This window comes from Xyrauchen texanus, chromosome 28, assembly GCF_025860055.1.
Source record: "Xyrauchen texanus isolate HMW12.3.18 chromosome 28, RBS_HiC_50CHRs, whole genome shotgun sequence".
Classification (NCBI taxonomy): domain Eukaryota; kingdom Metazoa; phylum Chordata; class Actinopteri; order Cypriniformes; family Catostomidae; genus Xyrauchen; species Xyrauchen texanus.
In genome coordinates this window covers 40009784-40029226 of record NC_068303.1, presented here as the reverse complement: position 1 = coordinate 40029226, position 19443 = coordinate 40009784, and the positions used below count along the sequence as shown (strand labels likewise).

At 37.7% G+C, this 19443-nt stretch overlaps 1 protein-coding gene across 1 annotated transcript; it reads left to right on the top strand.

The window, feature by feature from the left end:
- Nucleotides 1-873: 873 nt before the first annotated feature.
- Nucleotides 874-15517, top strand: si:dkey-126h10.1 (vesicular inhibitory amino acid transporter). The gene is made up of 5 exons (XM_052095446.1): nt 874-1092; nt 10422-10907; nt 10980-10984; nt 12483-12705; nt 15086-15517. The coding sequence occupies exons 1-5, from the start codon at nt 874-876 to the stop codon at nt 15515-15517; spliced, it is 1365 nt and encodes a 454-aa protein (XP_051951406.1).
- Nucleotides 15518-19443: the final 3926 nt, after the last annotated feature.

Sequence of the window (19443 nt, the reverse complement as noted above, 5' to 3'; positions counted from 1 at the left end):
TGGCCAAAAAGAGGTATCTTACAAGGCAGCATAATTAAAGAAATGTACCTATCTTATGGAGCAGCCTTCATGTGAAGAAGCAATGCTTTAAAATGCTTCCTCCGAAGGCAGCTCACTAAGTTTTGGAACAGACCCATTGTCTTTCAAGAATAACCCTCAGAAATACTCACTCCAGTAAGAAATGTGAAAACCAAGCCCAGTCTCCCCTTTTCATGTTTTCACAAAGTTATGTTATTAGTGATTGCTGAGATTCTCATGTTTTGATGATTCATGATAACTGTATTAAATCATAAAAACACATATAGTTGAAATTTGATCGTTGATGTATTTCTTTACTAGACGTCTCGATAGATTTAAGAGCTAAGAGCTGAATACTGTTGTTCTAGTGAGACATCCTCTGCACCCCCTAGTGTCAGACTCACAGATCTAGTGGGGACAGCTCGTCTGTATATTCACCAGAAGCACACTGTCTTCATTTTGACAAAACTGAGCAACACATTTTCCAAACAAACATCTATAGAAGAAAAAGTGTGACTGGTGATTATAAAGTTACAGTTCATTGGTCTGTCAGTCCTCCACATTTTGCATTGCTGTTGGCCAATTTAAAATGGATGCACAGCCAATTTCTACTGACAGGTGTGATAGCCTGAATCTCCATTATGCATTGAGAGTGCTCAGATTGACACCTAGACGGTACATTACTTTACTGATGGACTTCAGTTGCATATTTGAAGATAATGCCATTTTATATCAAGTAAAAGTGTGAAAGCCAAACAGTTGCCTCTATATCTGTGCACTTTCTCTACATCCATTGGCCAAAGAATGTCACATTTGCAGCTTTCCTGGGTAAAGACCCATGCAGAGGGGGTCTGGATGAAGCTCTTCCATGCAGGGGCTGAGGAGAACCAGGGTTTGGTTCTGAGGGACGAGCTGGGTCATGTGTATGGAGATGGCAGGTGGGACTCTCAGGTGTCCAGTCTAGAGAGTCCGACAGTATTGCGCTCAGATGGTTCTTGTGAGGACGGAGCTTCCAGCACACAATCAAAAATCACAACTTGTGAGGCGGGTTGGAACATCACTAATGCCATTCAGGTGAGCAAACACACCTACATCACACATGTGCTTCATATCTGAATAAGCATATTTTCTTTTTGAGGTGTGAAAATGTAGAGAAGGCAAAAAACACAATGCTAAGATTTAAAAAACGACAGGACAGTGCATTAACACAATCATAATAATTTGGACCCTTATGCCACTGTTAAAACTTTCTTTGTTTAAAAAATATATATATTTCACAAATGGACCTTTACTAAAACTCACTTTGACACCAGTTAGTAAAAAGTAATTGCAAAAGTTGACTAAGAAAAGTGAAGTTAGTTATCTGTCATAAATTCTTATCTAAAGCAATGACATTTAGACATCTTAGTGTCTAATATATCTTTAGTGGGACTTATGTGTCCAAATACTTTATGTACTGTATGAAGTAAATGTAGCATCTTAAAGCTTTTGTGGTATACAGTTTTGTATGGTTACCTCATCATGCAAACATGACTTGTGTTTAACTATTCATTAAGTTAAAACTTGGGTAACACTTTACATTAATTTTCACTTTCTTAAGAGTTTATAAAAGGGTTTGGTTAAGACTTAAAATTCTGCTTCAAATCCATCTGCAGAATGCATAACAATATTTGCAAATAGTAAACTTCTTCAAATCACATGTAATAAATGCTCAATAAACACACTTATTCATACATATTTCATATCAATCCATAAACTGCCATCATTTATTATTTGTCACAATGCAGCAAAATATTTTATTTATGCAGATATTGTATTTAATACTGTAATGTCTTAAACCACTTGTGTCATCACCTTTTTATGCATGTAACTGTACATAACTTAGTCATATTGCATTTATAAATGAATTAATAGTCATTAATGAACCACTTTATAAACAAAGCTAATGTAAAGTATCCTAACTTGTGATAACTAAATTTACTGAAACATTGTTTGAAAATGCATTTGTGGAAACATTATTTGTGTAATACTGAAGTGGGACAATGTCATTGTTTTGCAAGACTCAAGTAAGTCTTAAGTCTTTGCATTCAAGTGTGAAGTCAAGTCTTAAGTCAAGACAGGCACGTCCAAGTCCTCAACTTTAAGCATCAACAATTTATGAATGCTCTTTGCCCAAATTAGTGTCCGGGTATTAATTACTATTGTAATTACACCATCCATAGTATTGGCACATTTTTTAGCACAATGCGTGGACTTTTCAAACGACCCCTTACCCACCGTAGGCAAAATTTCCTTCTTAATGCTAAATTAATGATCTGAAATGATTCGTCTTGACACCATCTTACCAGCTTAAATCCAGGACAAATTGTGTATTTTACAGGAAGGGTGGCAACCGTTGGTCCACAGTGCATATTTTAGCTGGTTTTAGCAATGAGGCATGCAAAATAATGAGCTCTGTGGAATTAAGTAGCTAGCTAACCCAGCAAACACTATAAGTTAAATGCAACTGAACCATAACGGATGTGTAACAGTTAACAATCTCAACGAACCTCTGTCTGTGGGTTTTCAGATGTCTCATAAAATTGGATGGTGTTGATAAAGTGCCTGTTATTTTTAAACCACAGGTTTTACATATTGCAAGCCTTTTGTTGCCTTCTACATTGTATTCTCTATATTCAAATGAAATTACATTTGGCATCATTTGGTGTCATCCTTGAATGTGCAATCTTCAAATTTGGTCCTACTCTTGTGGATTGGAAGTTGATTGGTTGGTTCTTTGATTTGTTGAATGTGGAGAGTAAAAATGCAGATTTAAATATCAAACAAATTGTTCACTAGGGAAATTAATAATTGATTTGCTGCACATTTTTAAATGTACAACTATGATAATTGGTTTTAGAGGGTATAAAGTCTTTCCAAGTCAGAGGGCTCAAATCCAAGTCAAGTCGCAAGTCTTCTTTAATTACGCTGAGTCTTGCACTCATCATAATCAAAGGGCTCGAGTCACAAATTAGTTTAGTAAAATTAAGTTAAAGGATCAAATCCTTATTTAGAGGGGTCAGACCCAAGGACATAGATTTAGACTGAACATCGGGGGTGTTACAGTGTGAAGAATATACATGTTTCCATTGATCATATTTGGGGGGGGGGGGGTTGTACTTGCTTAGTTTGATTATTGGGGGCAATAGCCAATATTATGCAAATAGATATGCTTGTATTTGTGTCTGTATAAATGTCCCTTGTTTACTTAATAGCTGCATAAAACCTTGTTTATATTAATGACACCCCATTACCTCATCTGTTCATTCCCATTTGAAGCTGACACTAATATTTAGAGCTGCGTTAATGATCACACAGCTCATTATTTCTTGTTTAATTCATCCTTCTGCTTTACTTTATACTGCAATGTGTCTCTTTCTCTTCATCCATCTCAAGCACATCTGTTTCAAAACTTAGAGAGCTTGTTTGTCATTGACAGACATTCAAAGCAGTTTATTCAGACAAATCCAATTATACATAATAATTTTTTTGGAAGTAATATATAAATCACCAAATAAAAATAATAATTATAACAATTATATTAGGTGTTTTGCCAGTAATACATTTTTTTCTGAAGTAGATGTTTATTTTCTGTCTGCTGCCTTTGATGGCACAGCCCAGGATAGTCGCTAATGAAGGGTTCGATACAGCATGGAGTCATCAGCCAAACAGCTTTGTCATGATGTCACTTGTTTTTGGCTTCAGAGTGATTAGTCACATGGCATTTGATTGGCTCAAAAACATGCTGAGTGCCCATGAGCAAAGATGCTAGCAAGTAGGTTGTGTACTGCCAAGGCTGCATGGTCCAGTCAATCAGCTGCTATTGAGATTAATGGTGATACTAACATACAGAGACCTCCAGGTATTACAGAGTTTAACAATAAAGGTGCTGTAAGCAATTTTTTTCATGGAAAGGTATGCAGAAAATGTTCCTACTCCATGAAAGATATTAATGAAATAAGTGTTGTGAGATATCTCACCGGTCTCTGTGACAGCTCTAGACTCTGTAAACAGCAAATAAAAATGTGTCAGTGGGCCGCGGTCTCTGACGCTTTCTTCCAGTCGATCATTTCGTGCGTTCTCATAGTATTGTAGTTGCAGTAAATTACTGAGGCTTACTGCCATTTTTATGCCATTTTCCTCATAACAGTTGTCAGTTGACGGCGCTGTTTTACTACTGTTTTTTTAACAACTGCATGATGTCGGCCTCAATAAAGCTCATTTGGTATCTTTGGAGTGCAGGGTTTTGGAAAAAGGTGGCATGGCTAATTCAACGGCTCAGTCTCATGGAATTAGAACAGAATCACTTACACAAATGTTTGGCTGAAATAGTCAATTGTCAATTACACAGAGCTATTTTAAGCAGTACTTTCAGTATAAATTGACATATTAGTATATTTGTGATTAACCTTTTTTTAGTCCTCATCCTCCAGCTCTTCACAATGCTTTCTACAGGTATCTACTGTACTGTTTTGCAACAGCCTTCATGTTGAAAATGCTGACTAGGTGTAGTAGGCAGCTTTGCCGAGAAAAATCCTAAACTGGTTTTCTGGGGCCTGATATATAAAGGTTGCGTACACACAAACAATGGGCATTGAAATGTGTTTACAAAATTCCACACGCACACATTAGGCTTTAAAAAAATGTAACTTCCATATATATGTGTCACTGTCCACACATTCCTGACCATGTGTATGCACTCTTTTACTGATTGTAAATTGGTGACTCCAAATGGACAAGAAATTAACTGAACAGACTGATTCCAAACTCTGCTTTTCACATTTAGAATAAAAAAGTGATCATTATCCAGCAATATATTGTTTGAGTAATTTCACAGTACATAACTGATTGAAAAGACATTGAATATGAGCTGTAAACAATATTTGTTGGTAATGGATTCTGCTTTTGGAAGGTATTATAGGGTGCATGATTTAAATTGGGAGGTTTCAAACTTTTTGATGAGAAGGACCTCCAAATTTGTTGCTCTCCAAGCAAGGGACCCCCTGTGTAAAAAAGGCTTTTATATTGTCATTGTATTAAGCCAAAATAAATCCATCCATCCATCCATCGTCAACCGCTTATCCTGTGTACAGGGTCGCGGGGGGCTAGAGCCTATCCCAGCTAACATTGGGCAAAAGGCAGGGGACACCCTGGACAGGTCACCAGTCCATCGCAGGGCCACACATAGACAGACATACACTCACACTCACACTCACCTCCACATCCACACCTAGGGCAATGTGTCTTGGAGACACCAATTAACCTAGCCTGCAGGGTTTGAACCCACACCCTTCTTGCTGTGAGGCGACAGTGCTAACCGCTGCACCACCGTGCCAGTGTATCTTTAAACATCTTATGTTAGATGTTTAAACCTAAAGAGAAACATTTTCAATTAAATGTAAAAAAATATATATATATTTGATTTAAAATATGTATGTTTATTGTGAAAAGACCTATATAAATAAATGAGTCAAAGTAAACAATAAAATGTCTAGGTTACTATTGTAACCCCCATTCCCTTGTGGAGTGAATGAGACGTTGTGTCGAATGAAGCGACACTAAGGGTCTTTCTTGAAGGCCTCGGTTACCTCTGAACTTGAGAAAAGGTCAATGAGAAATTGGCAGACAGAATTTGCATGTCCCTCCCCCAGACATACAGGTATAAAAGGAGGGAATCGTGCATCTGTCCATTCAGGTTTTGCCCTGAGGAGTTGAGAATGAGGTTCGGCCATTACAGTGGCTCAGTTCAGCGTCGTGGCCAGGGGGACACAATGTCTCGTTCCCTCCATCAGGGAACGGGGGTTACAATAGTAACCTAGACGTTCCCCTTCTGTTGCTCATTCGACGTTGTGTTGATTGAATTGACACTAGGGGTCCCTATTCAGTCAGGCTGATGCAGGTGCGGGCAGGCAGTTGCGTGCCAAAGCAGCAGGCTCCATCAGACTGCACATACCCTTCCCCAAAGTCATACATATTTAGGTTCCTGGCATCACCGAAGGGGGGGAGACAAGCGACGTGCCAAGCATGGGAGCAGGCCATGGGGCCAATTAATGCTATAAAACACATCGGGGAAGGTTTTTTTCCAACTCCTATTCTTTATGGGGTAAAAGACCCCACGGAGACCACATCCTGCCCAGGCTGTGGGGAGGTTAAATGTGGTGAATACGTCACATGGGTTTTCAGGCCACATGTGGAAGTGGCGCAGTGGTAGAACCTACCTAGCGCCGGAACCAAATTTTTTTTGTGGTCCCCCTGGGGGTCTCCAGAGTCTGAAAACCCCTGCTTTAAATGACAGTGAGGATTTCTTGGTGTCTCAGTTAAATGATCTGATAAGATGAATCTGCTACCGATATTTATCGGCCAATTATTGACTAAATTAAAACCATCGACATATCTGTTTTAATCATGAAAACGGCAATATTAATTAGAAATACACATTGTAAAAACTCTGTGAATTTAAATGCACAATCCAGAATGTAATGTAATATAAAAAAAATGTCTTTCTCGTTCTCACATTAATGAAGAAAAACCATCTTTATGCCGGATTAACACATTCTCCGTGAGCGTGGCGTGAGTCACACCCGTCACATTTGGGCTTTCACATTGGCCGAGTCTCTTTTCTAGGTTTCTACTACAAAGGCGGGCAGTCACTTGCACTTGTTTTTTAGCGTCCTTGGTAGTGATTTGTTAATATATTAAAGCCCCTTTCAAGGCAAGTCAGTCCACTCTGCGGTCATCTTTGGAACACTCTCGGGCAGGTTGGAAACTTGAAAACTATTGATCAAGATTACAATCAAAGAACATATTTAAAATCAGCAGTAAAATCTGACAACAATAGTATCATAAATTGTGCTGCTTTACCTCAAATTAGGCTGGATCAATGTGCATGTGCGTTCTTGAGTTGATCAATTTCTCTCATTCATTTTAATACCAGTGGTCAGTCTCTTCTAAACTGTCGCTGTATATAAACTACATGAGCAAAAGTCCTGCTGTTTATTTATTTATTCTTTCATTTATTTCATTTCGAGTCAATGATCTGTTAACATGGGCCAGAGGTGTCGTACAGAGATATTTGTAATGACTTTGTGTTGTCTCTTGGAGTTTCATGAGCACAGAAGAATATCAGTATTTCTACAGAGTGAAGTTAGATCTTGTGGATTTATGAATGAAGTACTCTTGTTTTAAAATCTGCCCGCTCTGCTTTCTGTTGTTATGATATCAAACAACACTATAAAATACTCATGATAACTTTTGACAACTTTATACCCTGCAAATCCATCTTGCTAGCTAATTACACTTTGACATCAACACCATAGATATCTATATAGAACCATTAGACAGGAAGTTCAAAGACAACATTTTCAAGATGGCTGCATGCCAGTTTCTCTGGCGCATAAGGTGAATAGGCTACATCAGGGTTTCTCAGACATTTGCCCACTGCGACCCACTTTTTTTTATTGCCAGTCATCCATGACCCACCAATATAGCGGCCTAAAGGGCAGGTCACGCTACACTTCGTACTCCATTCACTCCGATTCAAACACATCCGAATGCACAGACCAGAAACGCAAGGTCATGTGAAGAAATTTCATACTACACTGCATATCAAAGTTCAAGCTTGGTGAACTCTGAACTGTGAATTCGTACGACAAGAGGACGCATGACCAACAGGAGACTGAAACATCACACGCTGAACTCTTGACTCAATTCAAAAGATACATATTTCAAAGCTGCGAGATTAATGTTGCAGGAAAGTTAGTAGACAAAATATTTTTTTTTAATTTATATCAAAATATTTGTTTTGGAGATCTATTATTTACTTACACCTGAAGTACTGCCACATGACAACGTATACTGGTCTATTGTACGAAATTTGTTTTGCATGCTCAATGCCTAGTGTGACCGCCCCTTAATATCTATAGCCCAATATTTGTTGCTTTGGTGCTTCTGGCTGAAGTTTTCAGATGGTCCCCTACCACACCCTCCACAGTTTTAACACAATGTGAGGCACTTTTCATGATTTTGTGGAGACGCCATCAGACCAGCTTAAATACGGGACAAATCACATCTCATTTTATCTTAAAATACAGGACGATCCTGTATTTTACGGGATGGGTGGCAAACCTACTTGGGACTGCTACTCTGAAATGATGATGTCCAGATATTGGATAGCATTCAGACTAGCACAGTGATGCATGGAGCTAGCACATGTAATGCTATGTAAAGACACCTTGTCCAAAAAGAACGATTCATAGCATTGATGGATATTGTAATTGGCCAGATAATAATTAACATCAGAGAAGTGCTGCCTTGCGGTCATTTATGTAAACCTGGAGATATTTACCATAATTCGACAATAGAGGTCACTGTTGCTACAAACATTGCAAATGTACAGTTATATCCTTCTATTTTGGTCATTTTTACTCATGACAGAAAAGATCTTGCGACCCAGCGACAATGCTTGGGCTACATGAGGAGGGAAACCATTCAAAACACTTTTTAAACCAGCAGACTTTGACTTCTGACTTTGATATCAATTGATGCTGCATGATTGATTGAATTAAGATTGAAATTGCAATATATCCTTACGTGATTACTAATCCTTAAAAGTCTGCTTACACAGTGCTTCAGTCAGCACTGTGTGAGCAGGCGGTGCCCTCTAGTAGTCTGGATGGCATTATCAATGATTAGGGATGTCAATTTGCATACTTTCCAATACACTCAGTTGGCCTCTGTTTAACAGTCTGGGGTAAAAGCATTGGGAGAACACAAGAGGGCAATATAACATTTACACACACACACACACACACACACACACACACACACACACACAAGGGCGAGCTGAAGTGGTACAAGTGATGGTAGTCCATAGTTATTACGTTTTGGTACGTCTTCAAGAATTAACTAAGTGATGTTGATGAGTTTGCAGGTCAGTGAAACTGCGCAAATTTAATGATTAGAAATGGGGACTTTTATTATGAAATTTCTCTGAATGTAGACTTGAATATTTCTTTCATTCAAGCTATCGAATCACAAAATGACATACTTGTAACTGAAAATACATTGAGTAAGCTCTATGAAAGAAACACATACACAATATATCATCCAGTGATGTCTAGATTAAATCATCTTTGTCCTTTAATAAAGATTTGGGTCAAATTTAATGGAAAACTATGGAGTTGCACTCCGTGGCGCTGCAGAATTTTGATGCTGAGCGTTGATGGTGTGTTCGTACATTTGTAGAAAATATTTTTGAATTTTAGAATGCGCCATGTTGTCATCAGATGCATGTGTTATGTTGTTTTGAAATGCAAAAACAGAAGTGCGTAAATGCATCATGTTATCATATTTAGTCATTTTTTTCATCTTTTTTCTTTTTGTCTGCTATACTTTTTTGTCTTTTTATTGTGGCTCTCTTTGAAATTGCGGCTTGCCATTTGTTCAACAAAACATATCCATGTTCAATAAATTGTTATTGTTAGAACAGTGAAAAAGCTTTTGTGAACAGTGATCTGATGGCAATATAAGGTAAGTGGCAAAAAATTATTTTGAGCTAAAAAGTGCCCAAACACCTCTAAAACCAGGGTGGGACACCAGTAAATCATCTGAAGCTTGTTTAAGCTGTTTTCTTCAGCAGGGCTTGGAACAAATCATCCATCGGGGGGTCTCCCTTTTTCTCCCTAATTTGGAAAGCCCAGTTCCCAATGCGCTAGGTCCACGTGGTGGCATAGTGACTCGCCTCAATCCGGGTGGCGGAGGACGAATCTCAATTGCTCAAAAACTCACTGCGCGCCCCACCGAGAGTGAGAACAACACTTGCGACCACAAGGAGGTTTCCCCAATGTAAAGCAATGGCCATTGACTGTTCCGGAGAGATACAGTCATTAGAACCCTGAGCGGAAATGAATGTGATGTTGTATCTTTATTCACTGTCTAACACAAATCAACTTACAAACAATTACAGTCAAAGATAAAAATATCTGTCACTGAGCATCTCTTTAGAGCAGATTGTGACTTCATTAGTGTAGGGGTGTGTGAGAGGGTGTGATTCCATTACTCCTATCTGCTATATGGATGTGAGTGTGTGTTTCATACAGCTGTGTGTGTGTGACATCTCTCCTAGTTGTCTTCATTTGAATGTGAGACTTGCACCAACACTGTCTGCATGTGCGTAAAGGAACATAATGTTGCTCAGAGGTTGTTCTTAAACAGCTCAGGAGAATTAATGGAGGTCTCAGTTATGGCTCATTATGTTGACTTGAAAAACAGTGAAGTCATATGTGTTTGGAACAACATGAGGATAATTAGACATTGGGTGGGTGAAACTTTTTGTGATTTTCCTTTGTGTATGTGTGTTTGTGCAGGGTATCTTTGTGCTGGGTCTGCCATATGCCCTGCTGCAGAGTGGGTACATGGGTCTTTTGCTGCTTGTATTTGCAGCAGTTATCTGCAGCTACACGGGTAAGATCCTGGTGTCCTGTCTATATGAGGAGGACGAGAGCGGGCGTTCAGTCCGTGTGAGAGACACCTACGAAGACATCGCAAACACCTGCTGCAGGCACATCTGCCCCTTCATCGGAGGGAAGTTGGTGAATGCTGCACAGGTGGTGGAACTGGTGATGACCTGCATACTTTACTTGGTCATCAGTAGCAACCTGATGTGTCACAGCCTTTTTTTCTTTTCTCTGACCCCGGCGACCTGCTCTACCATCACCTTTCTGACCCTTGTGCCCTGCATGGTGATCCGTGACCTGAGGGTGGTGTCACACCTGAGCCTCTTCTGCTCATTGGCTCAGTTCCTCATTACCTTCATTGTGATTGTCTACTGCCTCTGTCAGTCACCGCAGTGGGCACAAAGTAATGTTGGGTAAGCAGTTGTACTTGTAATAAGAGCGGTGGTGGCATAGTGGGCTACAGCGCAGAATTGGTAATCAGAAGGTTGCAGGTTTGATCCCCACTTCCACCATCATTGTGTCCTTGAGCAAGGCACTTAACTCCAGGTTGCTCCGGGGGAATTGTCCCTGTAATAAGGGCACTGTAAATAACTTTGGATAAAAGCATCTGCCAAATGCATAAATGTACTCAGATTACATTATTCATTACTACATTAAAAAGTTTACTTTTTAAGTTACTTTCTAAAACCCCTACAAACTTTTATTTTCTATTCAATGAATTCAAAAGAATGGGTCTAATTCACTAACCATGTCTACACATGAGCTTGTGCGTAAAATCTGCACCATCAATAAGTTCACATTTACATTTTTGTTAAATTTAAAGTAACAAAAATGACATGCATTGCTCGAGCTGAAATAGGTTCTACCCGTGCACGCTCAGTGATAGAGCGCACAGACGGCATACTCTAAAGCAATTGGATGTGCATGGATGCAGCTGGTGGAATGCTCTGATACGGCCTGGAAAATGTTTGTCCAATGCACAACGTTGCAATGGCATGGGAAGTTTCTTTACCTCACAGCATTGCTCAAAGTACACAATTCATGTCACAGTACGGTGTCCTATCCACGAAACAATCAGGCGAAGAACAGAAGGGAGAACAGAGACAGACCTTTTCCACTTTGCCTACTTCCAAGCGAGCCTTCAGCTAATCCATTGTCTACATCAGAACCTATTATAAAATCATTATAAAATTGTGATGCTGTACTTATAATGTGACAATTAAGTTAATATGTAAACAATAGAGTTGATTTCTCAACGCATTCATTTAGTGTGCTTACTAATTTAAAAATTATGCGTAAATATAGTTTTATACAATTAATCATGCCCCCTGACCATGCATAATTTCCCTTATGTTTAAATATATGGAAATATTATTATTATTATTTTTTACTTCTAAAGCCACTTGTTGTTTTGTAAAATCAATGATTTAATCATCTGCCTCAATAATGTAATGTCTTTGAAATATCTTAATTAAACTTTATTTTCATCATTTATATTATTTATATCTATATATCTATATATATATCTATATATATATATATATAGATATATATATACAAGTTTTATTATTATATCTAATATATTAAATATAAATATCCAATTTAATAATTTTTTCGGGGAGGAGGGGTTCAACAAATATTGATGTATGCGATTAATCTGATTAATTAATTGGCATGTCACATAAATAATTTGATTAAAATATGTCATTAGTTGAGTGCTGTAGTAAATAATATTAGTTTAAAAAGATGTTTGACCCAAGTAATGTAATTGAAATTCATTCATCTGATTATAAAAATGAAAGATAATTAATGACATTAATAACATTTAATGTAAGATTTAAGATAATCTATTAGACTACTATTTGAATATTATTAGACTACTATTTTGAACTATTTGACTACTATGCACTGTATTTACATTGCAGTAACAAATGACTTTGTAATAATGTTACATTCAACACTGGGAAATAGGGGGCTGAGTGCAGTCGCAGTGGACTTTGATGGGTTCCAGGTTGCTGTGGGGGTGATCATCTTCAGCTACACTTCACAGATCTATCTACCCACTCTTGAGGAGAGCATGATGGACAGGCAGGATTTCTGCAGCATGATGGATTGGACTCACGCTCTGGCCTGTATTCTGAAGACAGCCTTCTCTGTAATGGCCTTCCTCACATGGGGAGAGGAAACAAAAGAGGTATTCTTCACTTGTTGATGCTTTAGAACATAAATTGACCCCAAAAAGTCTTTGGACACAGCAGGACTTTGATTTTTTTATTTATTTAATTGCATTTGATAATTCAATAAATAAAGTAGCATTTATTTTAAAGAAAGCACTGCTCAAGCAAAACTTTCACAAATTTCACATTGATTCTTTTGATTATAAAACAAATTCATATATTGTTTAGAATGATGACATAAAAGTCCATACATGTCCAAACATGTCCATAGTTAGTATGATGAACTACATCTGTGGTGACTGCTTGAGTTAGATCTAAGCAGCATATTCTAGCAGCATTTGCTTGCAGATTCCATTTGCTTTGATATTTTATCTAATGCAGTGATGTTCAGGCATACTGTATTTAAGTGTGGCTTAACTGTGCAAATACATCTTTGGGCCAATGTAAACTCAGTCAGTCATTCTGATATGCAGGACAATAGCACGATCGTGAGTGTGATATTGCTTTTATACAACAGTTCAACAAACAAGTAAATAATATGAAATAACTAAATATGTTTCAGACAAAATTGTCCAGTTAGTTTGTGCATTTCTTCTCCGCCAGTGAATATAGTTCCAAAAGAAGCCAAATCATGAAGCACAACTGCTCTCATACTCTCGCTTTAATCTAGCTGTATTTTTGTTGTAAACCAATCAGTGTTTTTGATCAAATCCTTTAAGTGGACGAATTGTTCCTGTTCACTTCCTTTGTTTCGGTGGTGAACGACTTTCAAATCAATTGAGTCAATGATTGACTTACTCTTAGCATAAAAGATGCTCATTTGTCACCACCTACCAGAGTAAATATGCGAGTGAATGAAATCAAAAGTTGTGTCTCTTTACGAAGGCTATGTCGGGCGCATACTCTAGGCAGTTGTACACTGAGCATTCTCAACTTTAATTAAAGGATTAGTTCACCAGTCATTGTTTACTCACCCCTGTGTTGTTAGAACCCTTTATGACTTTAAAAAAATTTTGCTCAGTGATGTCATACAATGACAGTTTATGGTGACCACCTTTTCAAGCTTCAAAAGAACACAAAATATAATTTAGTAGTCTAAAAAATTATTTCAAGAGACTCATGATTGTTATGAAAGCATACAATAAGATTTGGTGAGAAACAAACCAAAATCGAATATATTATTTAGTGAAAATGTTCATTGACAGTTGATCTCCTGTGTGCGTTCATGATAAGGCATGAGAGTAACAGTTCATGCAGCCCCCTCATGACATTGGAGAGTTCAAGTGAAAACTTGTTTATCTAAAAACAGTCCTCCACAGCGATAGTGACAACAGAACACAACACAGCTGCACATGAAACAGAGAACAGAACTTACTAAACATGTCTGAAGAGTTTGTAGTCAGAGAATTGATGCATTTCTATGCCCAGCCTGATTTTTTGAACGGAGCACTCGGAAATCAAACAGAAACATAGAGGAGGAGACAGGCAGCCACAGTCACACGTGTCCTAACCTGATGACAAACGACATGTGATTAAAGGTTTTCTGTTTTTTGTCCTAACCAGCAGTGACAAGCGACGGTACATTCTATCAGTTGCTTGTTTTTAATTTTCAGCATCTATTTTCGGCATTGTGCAGGTAACTCAGTGATTTGGCACCAAAAAAATCAGGCTGGGCATAGAAATGCATCAATTCTCTGACTACAAACTCTTCAGACATGTTTAGTAAGTTCTGTTCTCTGTTTCATGTGCAGCTGTGTTGTGTTCTGTTGTCACTATCGCTGTGGAGGACTGATTTTAAATAAAACTAAAACTTGAACTTTCCAATGTCATGAGGGTGCTGTGTGAACTGTTGCTCTCGTGCCTTATCATGAACGCACATTTTCACTAAATAATATATTCGATTTTGGTTTGTTTCTCACCAAACCTTATCGTATGCTTTCATAACAATCATGAGTCTCTTGAAATAATTTTTTAGACTACTAAATTATATTTTGTGTTCTTTTGAAAGATTTGTATATCTTGTCACTGCTGGTTAGGACAAAAAAACAGAAAACCTTTAATCACATGTCGTTTGTCATCAGGTTAGGACACGTGTGACTGTGACTGCCTGTCTCCTCATCTATGTTTCTGTTGATTTCCGAGTGCTCCGTTCAAAAAATCAGGCTGGGCATAGAAATGCATCATTTCTGCAAAATATAGGCTACATTTACCACAGTTACAATCCAAAGCCATAAGCAATTCAAGGCTATGCACTACAATGATTTCGCCACAGAATTCTGATGAAAATTTCTAGAATATTGATGTCCAGTGCAGTCATAGATGAACATGCTATCCTAGTACAGTTTTGTTTTGTATAAAGGGGACTTTGAATACAGTCGATTTTATCATTCCTCTCAGGTGATAACAGATAACCTGCCCACTGCTTTACGTATGGTGGTGAATCTGTGTCTACTGGCGAAGGCTCTGCTCTCGTACCCGCTGCCGTTCTACGCAGCAGCAGAGATACTGCAGACTGGCGTCGGGAAGCTTGAGTCATCTGCAGAGTGGCGGACACTGCTTGTGCGTGGCTCTCTCCTTATCCTCACCCTCATCATGGCATTGTGTGTGCCTCGTTTTTCCCTCCTCATGGGCCTAACGGGCAGTGTGACCGGAGCGGTCATGACACTTGTGCTGCCAGCCCTCTTCCACCTGCAACTCAAATGGACTCAGTTGGACATAAGCCGGAAACTTCTGGACCTGTTCATATTATTTCTGGGGTGTTTTTGCAGCATCTCAGGAGTTATATGTTCCATTAAAGGAATTATAAAGGCATTTGAGAAAGACAGATAGATCTGTCTGTCTGTCTGTCTGTTTGTAACTGTGGCCTGGTTTGTGATGTTTTGTTGTTAATAAAGTTAAATAGAGTTGTATCTGGAGGTTAATGATTCTGCTTTGCTTCCTTTCTCAAATCAGACTGTGAAATGTTATCTTGCTTTGAGTGTTGTTGTCATAATTCACAATGTTCATTGTTCAGGCACTTACCAGCCTAATCATGCATGAACAGCACACAATATCCTGTTCTACAGTTTTACTGTTTCCTCATCCTCTCTATTTGTAGTGCAGTAAATAACTTTTGACAGTCAGTTAACAATGGAAAACAAGAAATCATAAACATACTGCTATCAACTAATAGGCAATGAAATGATAAGCTTATGAAACAGTAGTTTTATAACTGACACTGTTTGTCTGGCTGTTTCTCTCTCTACATGATTAACATGATGAAAATATGATTAAAGGATCTGATTTTGATTTACAATTGACTATCATAGATATATATAGCTTTGTCAATCAAAAGAATTACATCCTATGCCAATGAATTACTCAAATTAATTGCAATTAATCTCAATAATATAATATTTGTTGATATCAATTATACAAATATTTTTTGAGAAAGGCCCCCAAATGAAAGTAATTCATTATATAATGATTAAGTAATAGTTATATTTAAATAATTATAAACGCAATATAATATTTCAGAAAATAAGACAATACAAAAAGATCCCTGTTTGTTTATTTATTTATTTCCATATCAGCAGTTTATTTCAGTTTGATCTTTAAAATAGGGATAAAATAAAATAATAAATTTAAACTTTAATAGAACAATTCATTTTCTGCACGATATTGAATTATTTTTATCAAATGAAGTGATTTTATACAGAAGCTCACAGCACAATCCAAAATACAACATTGGAGTTATTTTTGTCAAATAAAGTGCTGCACAACGGAGCATCACAGATGTGAGATTATTGCTAAAATATAAGATAATTATTATTGATTTATAATTATTATTAGTAGTAATACAGTTTATATCACATAACTATGAACAGTAGTGATATACAATATTTCTGTCATACTTTTTTAACTTTGATTTTGGTGGAAACTTTTATTTTGAAGCACTTTCAGTTTCTGTGTGTTTCTGACGTTAACTTCACACTTCAGGAAAAGCAGGTTTGCTATGTGACTGAATGTGATTATTAAAATGCAGAAGGCTGCTATTCAGTTAAATGAATATGTAGACTGTATGTGCCTCGTATTGGTTTTTGGTATTGGAGGATTTTTACAAGTATGATTACCAGTATTGGTATCGGGACATCCCTAGTTGTGTTGCATCATAAACACAGTGTTTTTACTTAGAAAAGTCTTGATACCCATGTATTGGGTGTTGCGGTCCATCCAGCTGTGTTTGAATGCAAGAACGTATCCTCATCTTGTGTGTTGGCTGTCAGTAAGTGTGTTTGTTGTCTGTATGGCTGCAGTTGTGCTTACTGCCCCCTGCTGACTGGGACACGCACAAACATGAAGCTTAATTGTGACGATGGTAGAAATTTTCCTATGGTCCAGGGACTTTATCTGCGTAATTTAAAAATATATAATTAATCAAACTGAATTAATACGCTAAATTGACCGACCTAATATATAAATTTGAGCCTCTAATCCCACACTCCTAAACCTAAACATTTCTCAACAATATAAAAAAGTAAAGACAGAAAAATATTATCAAAGTAAAAAAAAAAAATGGCAAAAAACGTAGTTCAAATGACGGCATGCTGTATTTGAAGTTCTCTCTGACGGCATTCAAGAGTTGTGTGTGTGAGGGAGTTTATGTAGTAACTCACTGAAAATCTTTTCCTAGTCCATTCTGTGAAAGCGATGTCATATCTTATTCAAACAAATACATCACAAGGAACATGGAATGCTGCATTCGGTCATGAGACACACAAGAGCCAATGAGCTTCTGGCATCAGTGATGTAAAATTCATGTCATAACGCTTCTTGAGGCAGAAATTCTTGAGTGTTTTATGGCAGTTGGAGAAGAAATTTTTTTATATGGGTCTGTTCCTCACACAGATCTATCATATGGCTTTTGAAGACTTGTATTATAGTAGTAGTCGACCGATATATATATCGCAGAGGCCCGATACATTGGCAGATATTCTGCATTTTTTAATTATCGCATAGGCTGATAAATTTCCCTGTTTGTTTCTTAAGGACGCGAGGGTGACGAGAATCACCTGTTTGCATGTGAAGAGTCTGAGACATGTATATGAGCATCCACAGTCCGTTTTGTTGTTACGTGTCATAGTGCTACTACAGTAATAGACTGGTCCAACAGTCTCATTTAAACGGTCTTCATATCAGAGCCGTGACACACAAGCATGAGCTCATAACCTTAAAGTGCTCGCCTGATTCATTCTCCCTCTCTCACCTCAACAGTTCCCTGTAACTTTAACTGTCTTGTCTAATGATAAAAAGGCAAATATCTATAAAACTAATATCATATACCATCTGCAAATATGCACATATCTCGTTTAATCAGATATAATAACCCAACCTCACAAAACTTTCAACAGTTCCCTGTCACTTTTAACTAAAAATGCAAATATCGTACTCCTAGCATTTTCTTACCATAAAGTAAGACTAAAGTAAGGGCTCATCTAATATCTTCCCCTAAAGTGTGTATTCTATCAGCCAAAATCAAAAACTTCATGATCAGGATCAAAAGTTCCTCTGATTCATAAATCATGGTGGTCAGACCTGTGACAATTCAAGCAGGCGATCTAGGCCGTTTAAACTGTCAGGAGTTTGCTACTCGTGCTGAGTGCAACTTCAAATTAAAAGCGTCTTATTCACTATGCACTGTATGTACAGTTGATGAAAAACTTATTGCGAAGTAAGGCAAAACTAATTTTGAGGGCACGCAAAACTATTGCAAGGGCACACAAAACTTATTGTGAAGGAACGCAAAACTTATTGTGAGGAGCATAAAACTTATTCGAGGAGCATAAAACTTATTGTGAGGAGCATAAAACTTATTGTGAAGGAGCATAAAACTTATTGTGAGGAGCATAAAACTTATTGTGAAGGAGCATAAAACTTATTGTGAGGAGCATAAAACTTGTGTGAAGGAGCATAAAACTTATTGTGAAGGAGCATAAAACTTATTGTGAGGGCATAAAACTTATTGTGAGGAGCATAAAACTTATTGTGAAGAGCATAAAACTTATTGTGAGGAGCATAAAACTTATTGTGAGGAGCATAAAACTTATTGTGAGAGCATAAAACTTATGTGAGGAGCATAAAACTTATTGTGAAGGAGCATAAAACTTATTGTGAGGAGCATAATAAGTTTTATGAGAACACTAAAACTTGTTGTGAAAAGAGCATAAAACTTATTGCAAGGGAACGCAAACTATTGTGAGGGCATGCAAAAGTCATTTTGTGGGAACGCAAAACTATAGCGAGGGCACGCAGCACTTATTGCGAAGGAACAAAAACCTATTGCAAGGGAACGCAAACTATTGCCAGTGCACGAAAAACTAATTTTGAGGGAACGCAAAACGTATTGCAAAGGAATGCAAACTATTGCGAGTGCACGCAAAAATCATTTCGAGAGCACGCAAAACGTATTGCAAGGGAACGCAAACTATTGCGAGTGCACGCAAAAATCATTTCGAGAGCACGCAAAACGTATTGCAAGGGAACGCAAACTATTGCCAGTGCACGAAAACTCATTTCGAGGGCACGCAAAACGTATTTTCGAAGGAACGAAAACTTATTGCAAGGGAACACAACCTATTGTGAGGGCACGCAAAACGTATTGTGAGGGAACGCAAAGCTTATTGTAATGGAACTCAAACACTATTGCGAGGGCACGCAAAACTATTTAAAAAAAATATTCTGCCCTGTCCTCTAAGGGGCTCTGTAGTAATAAACCT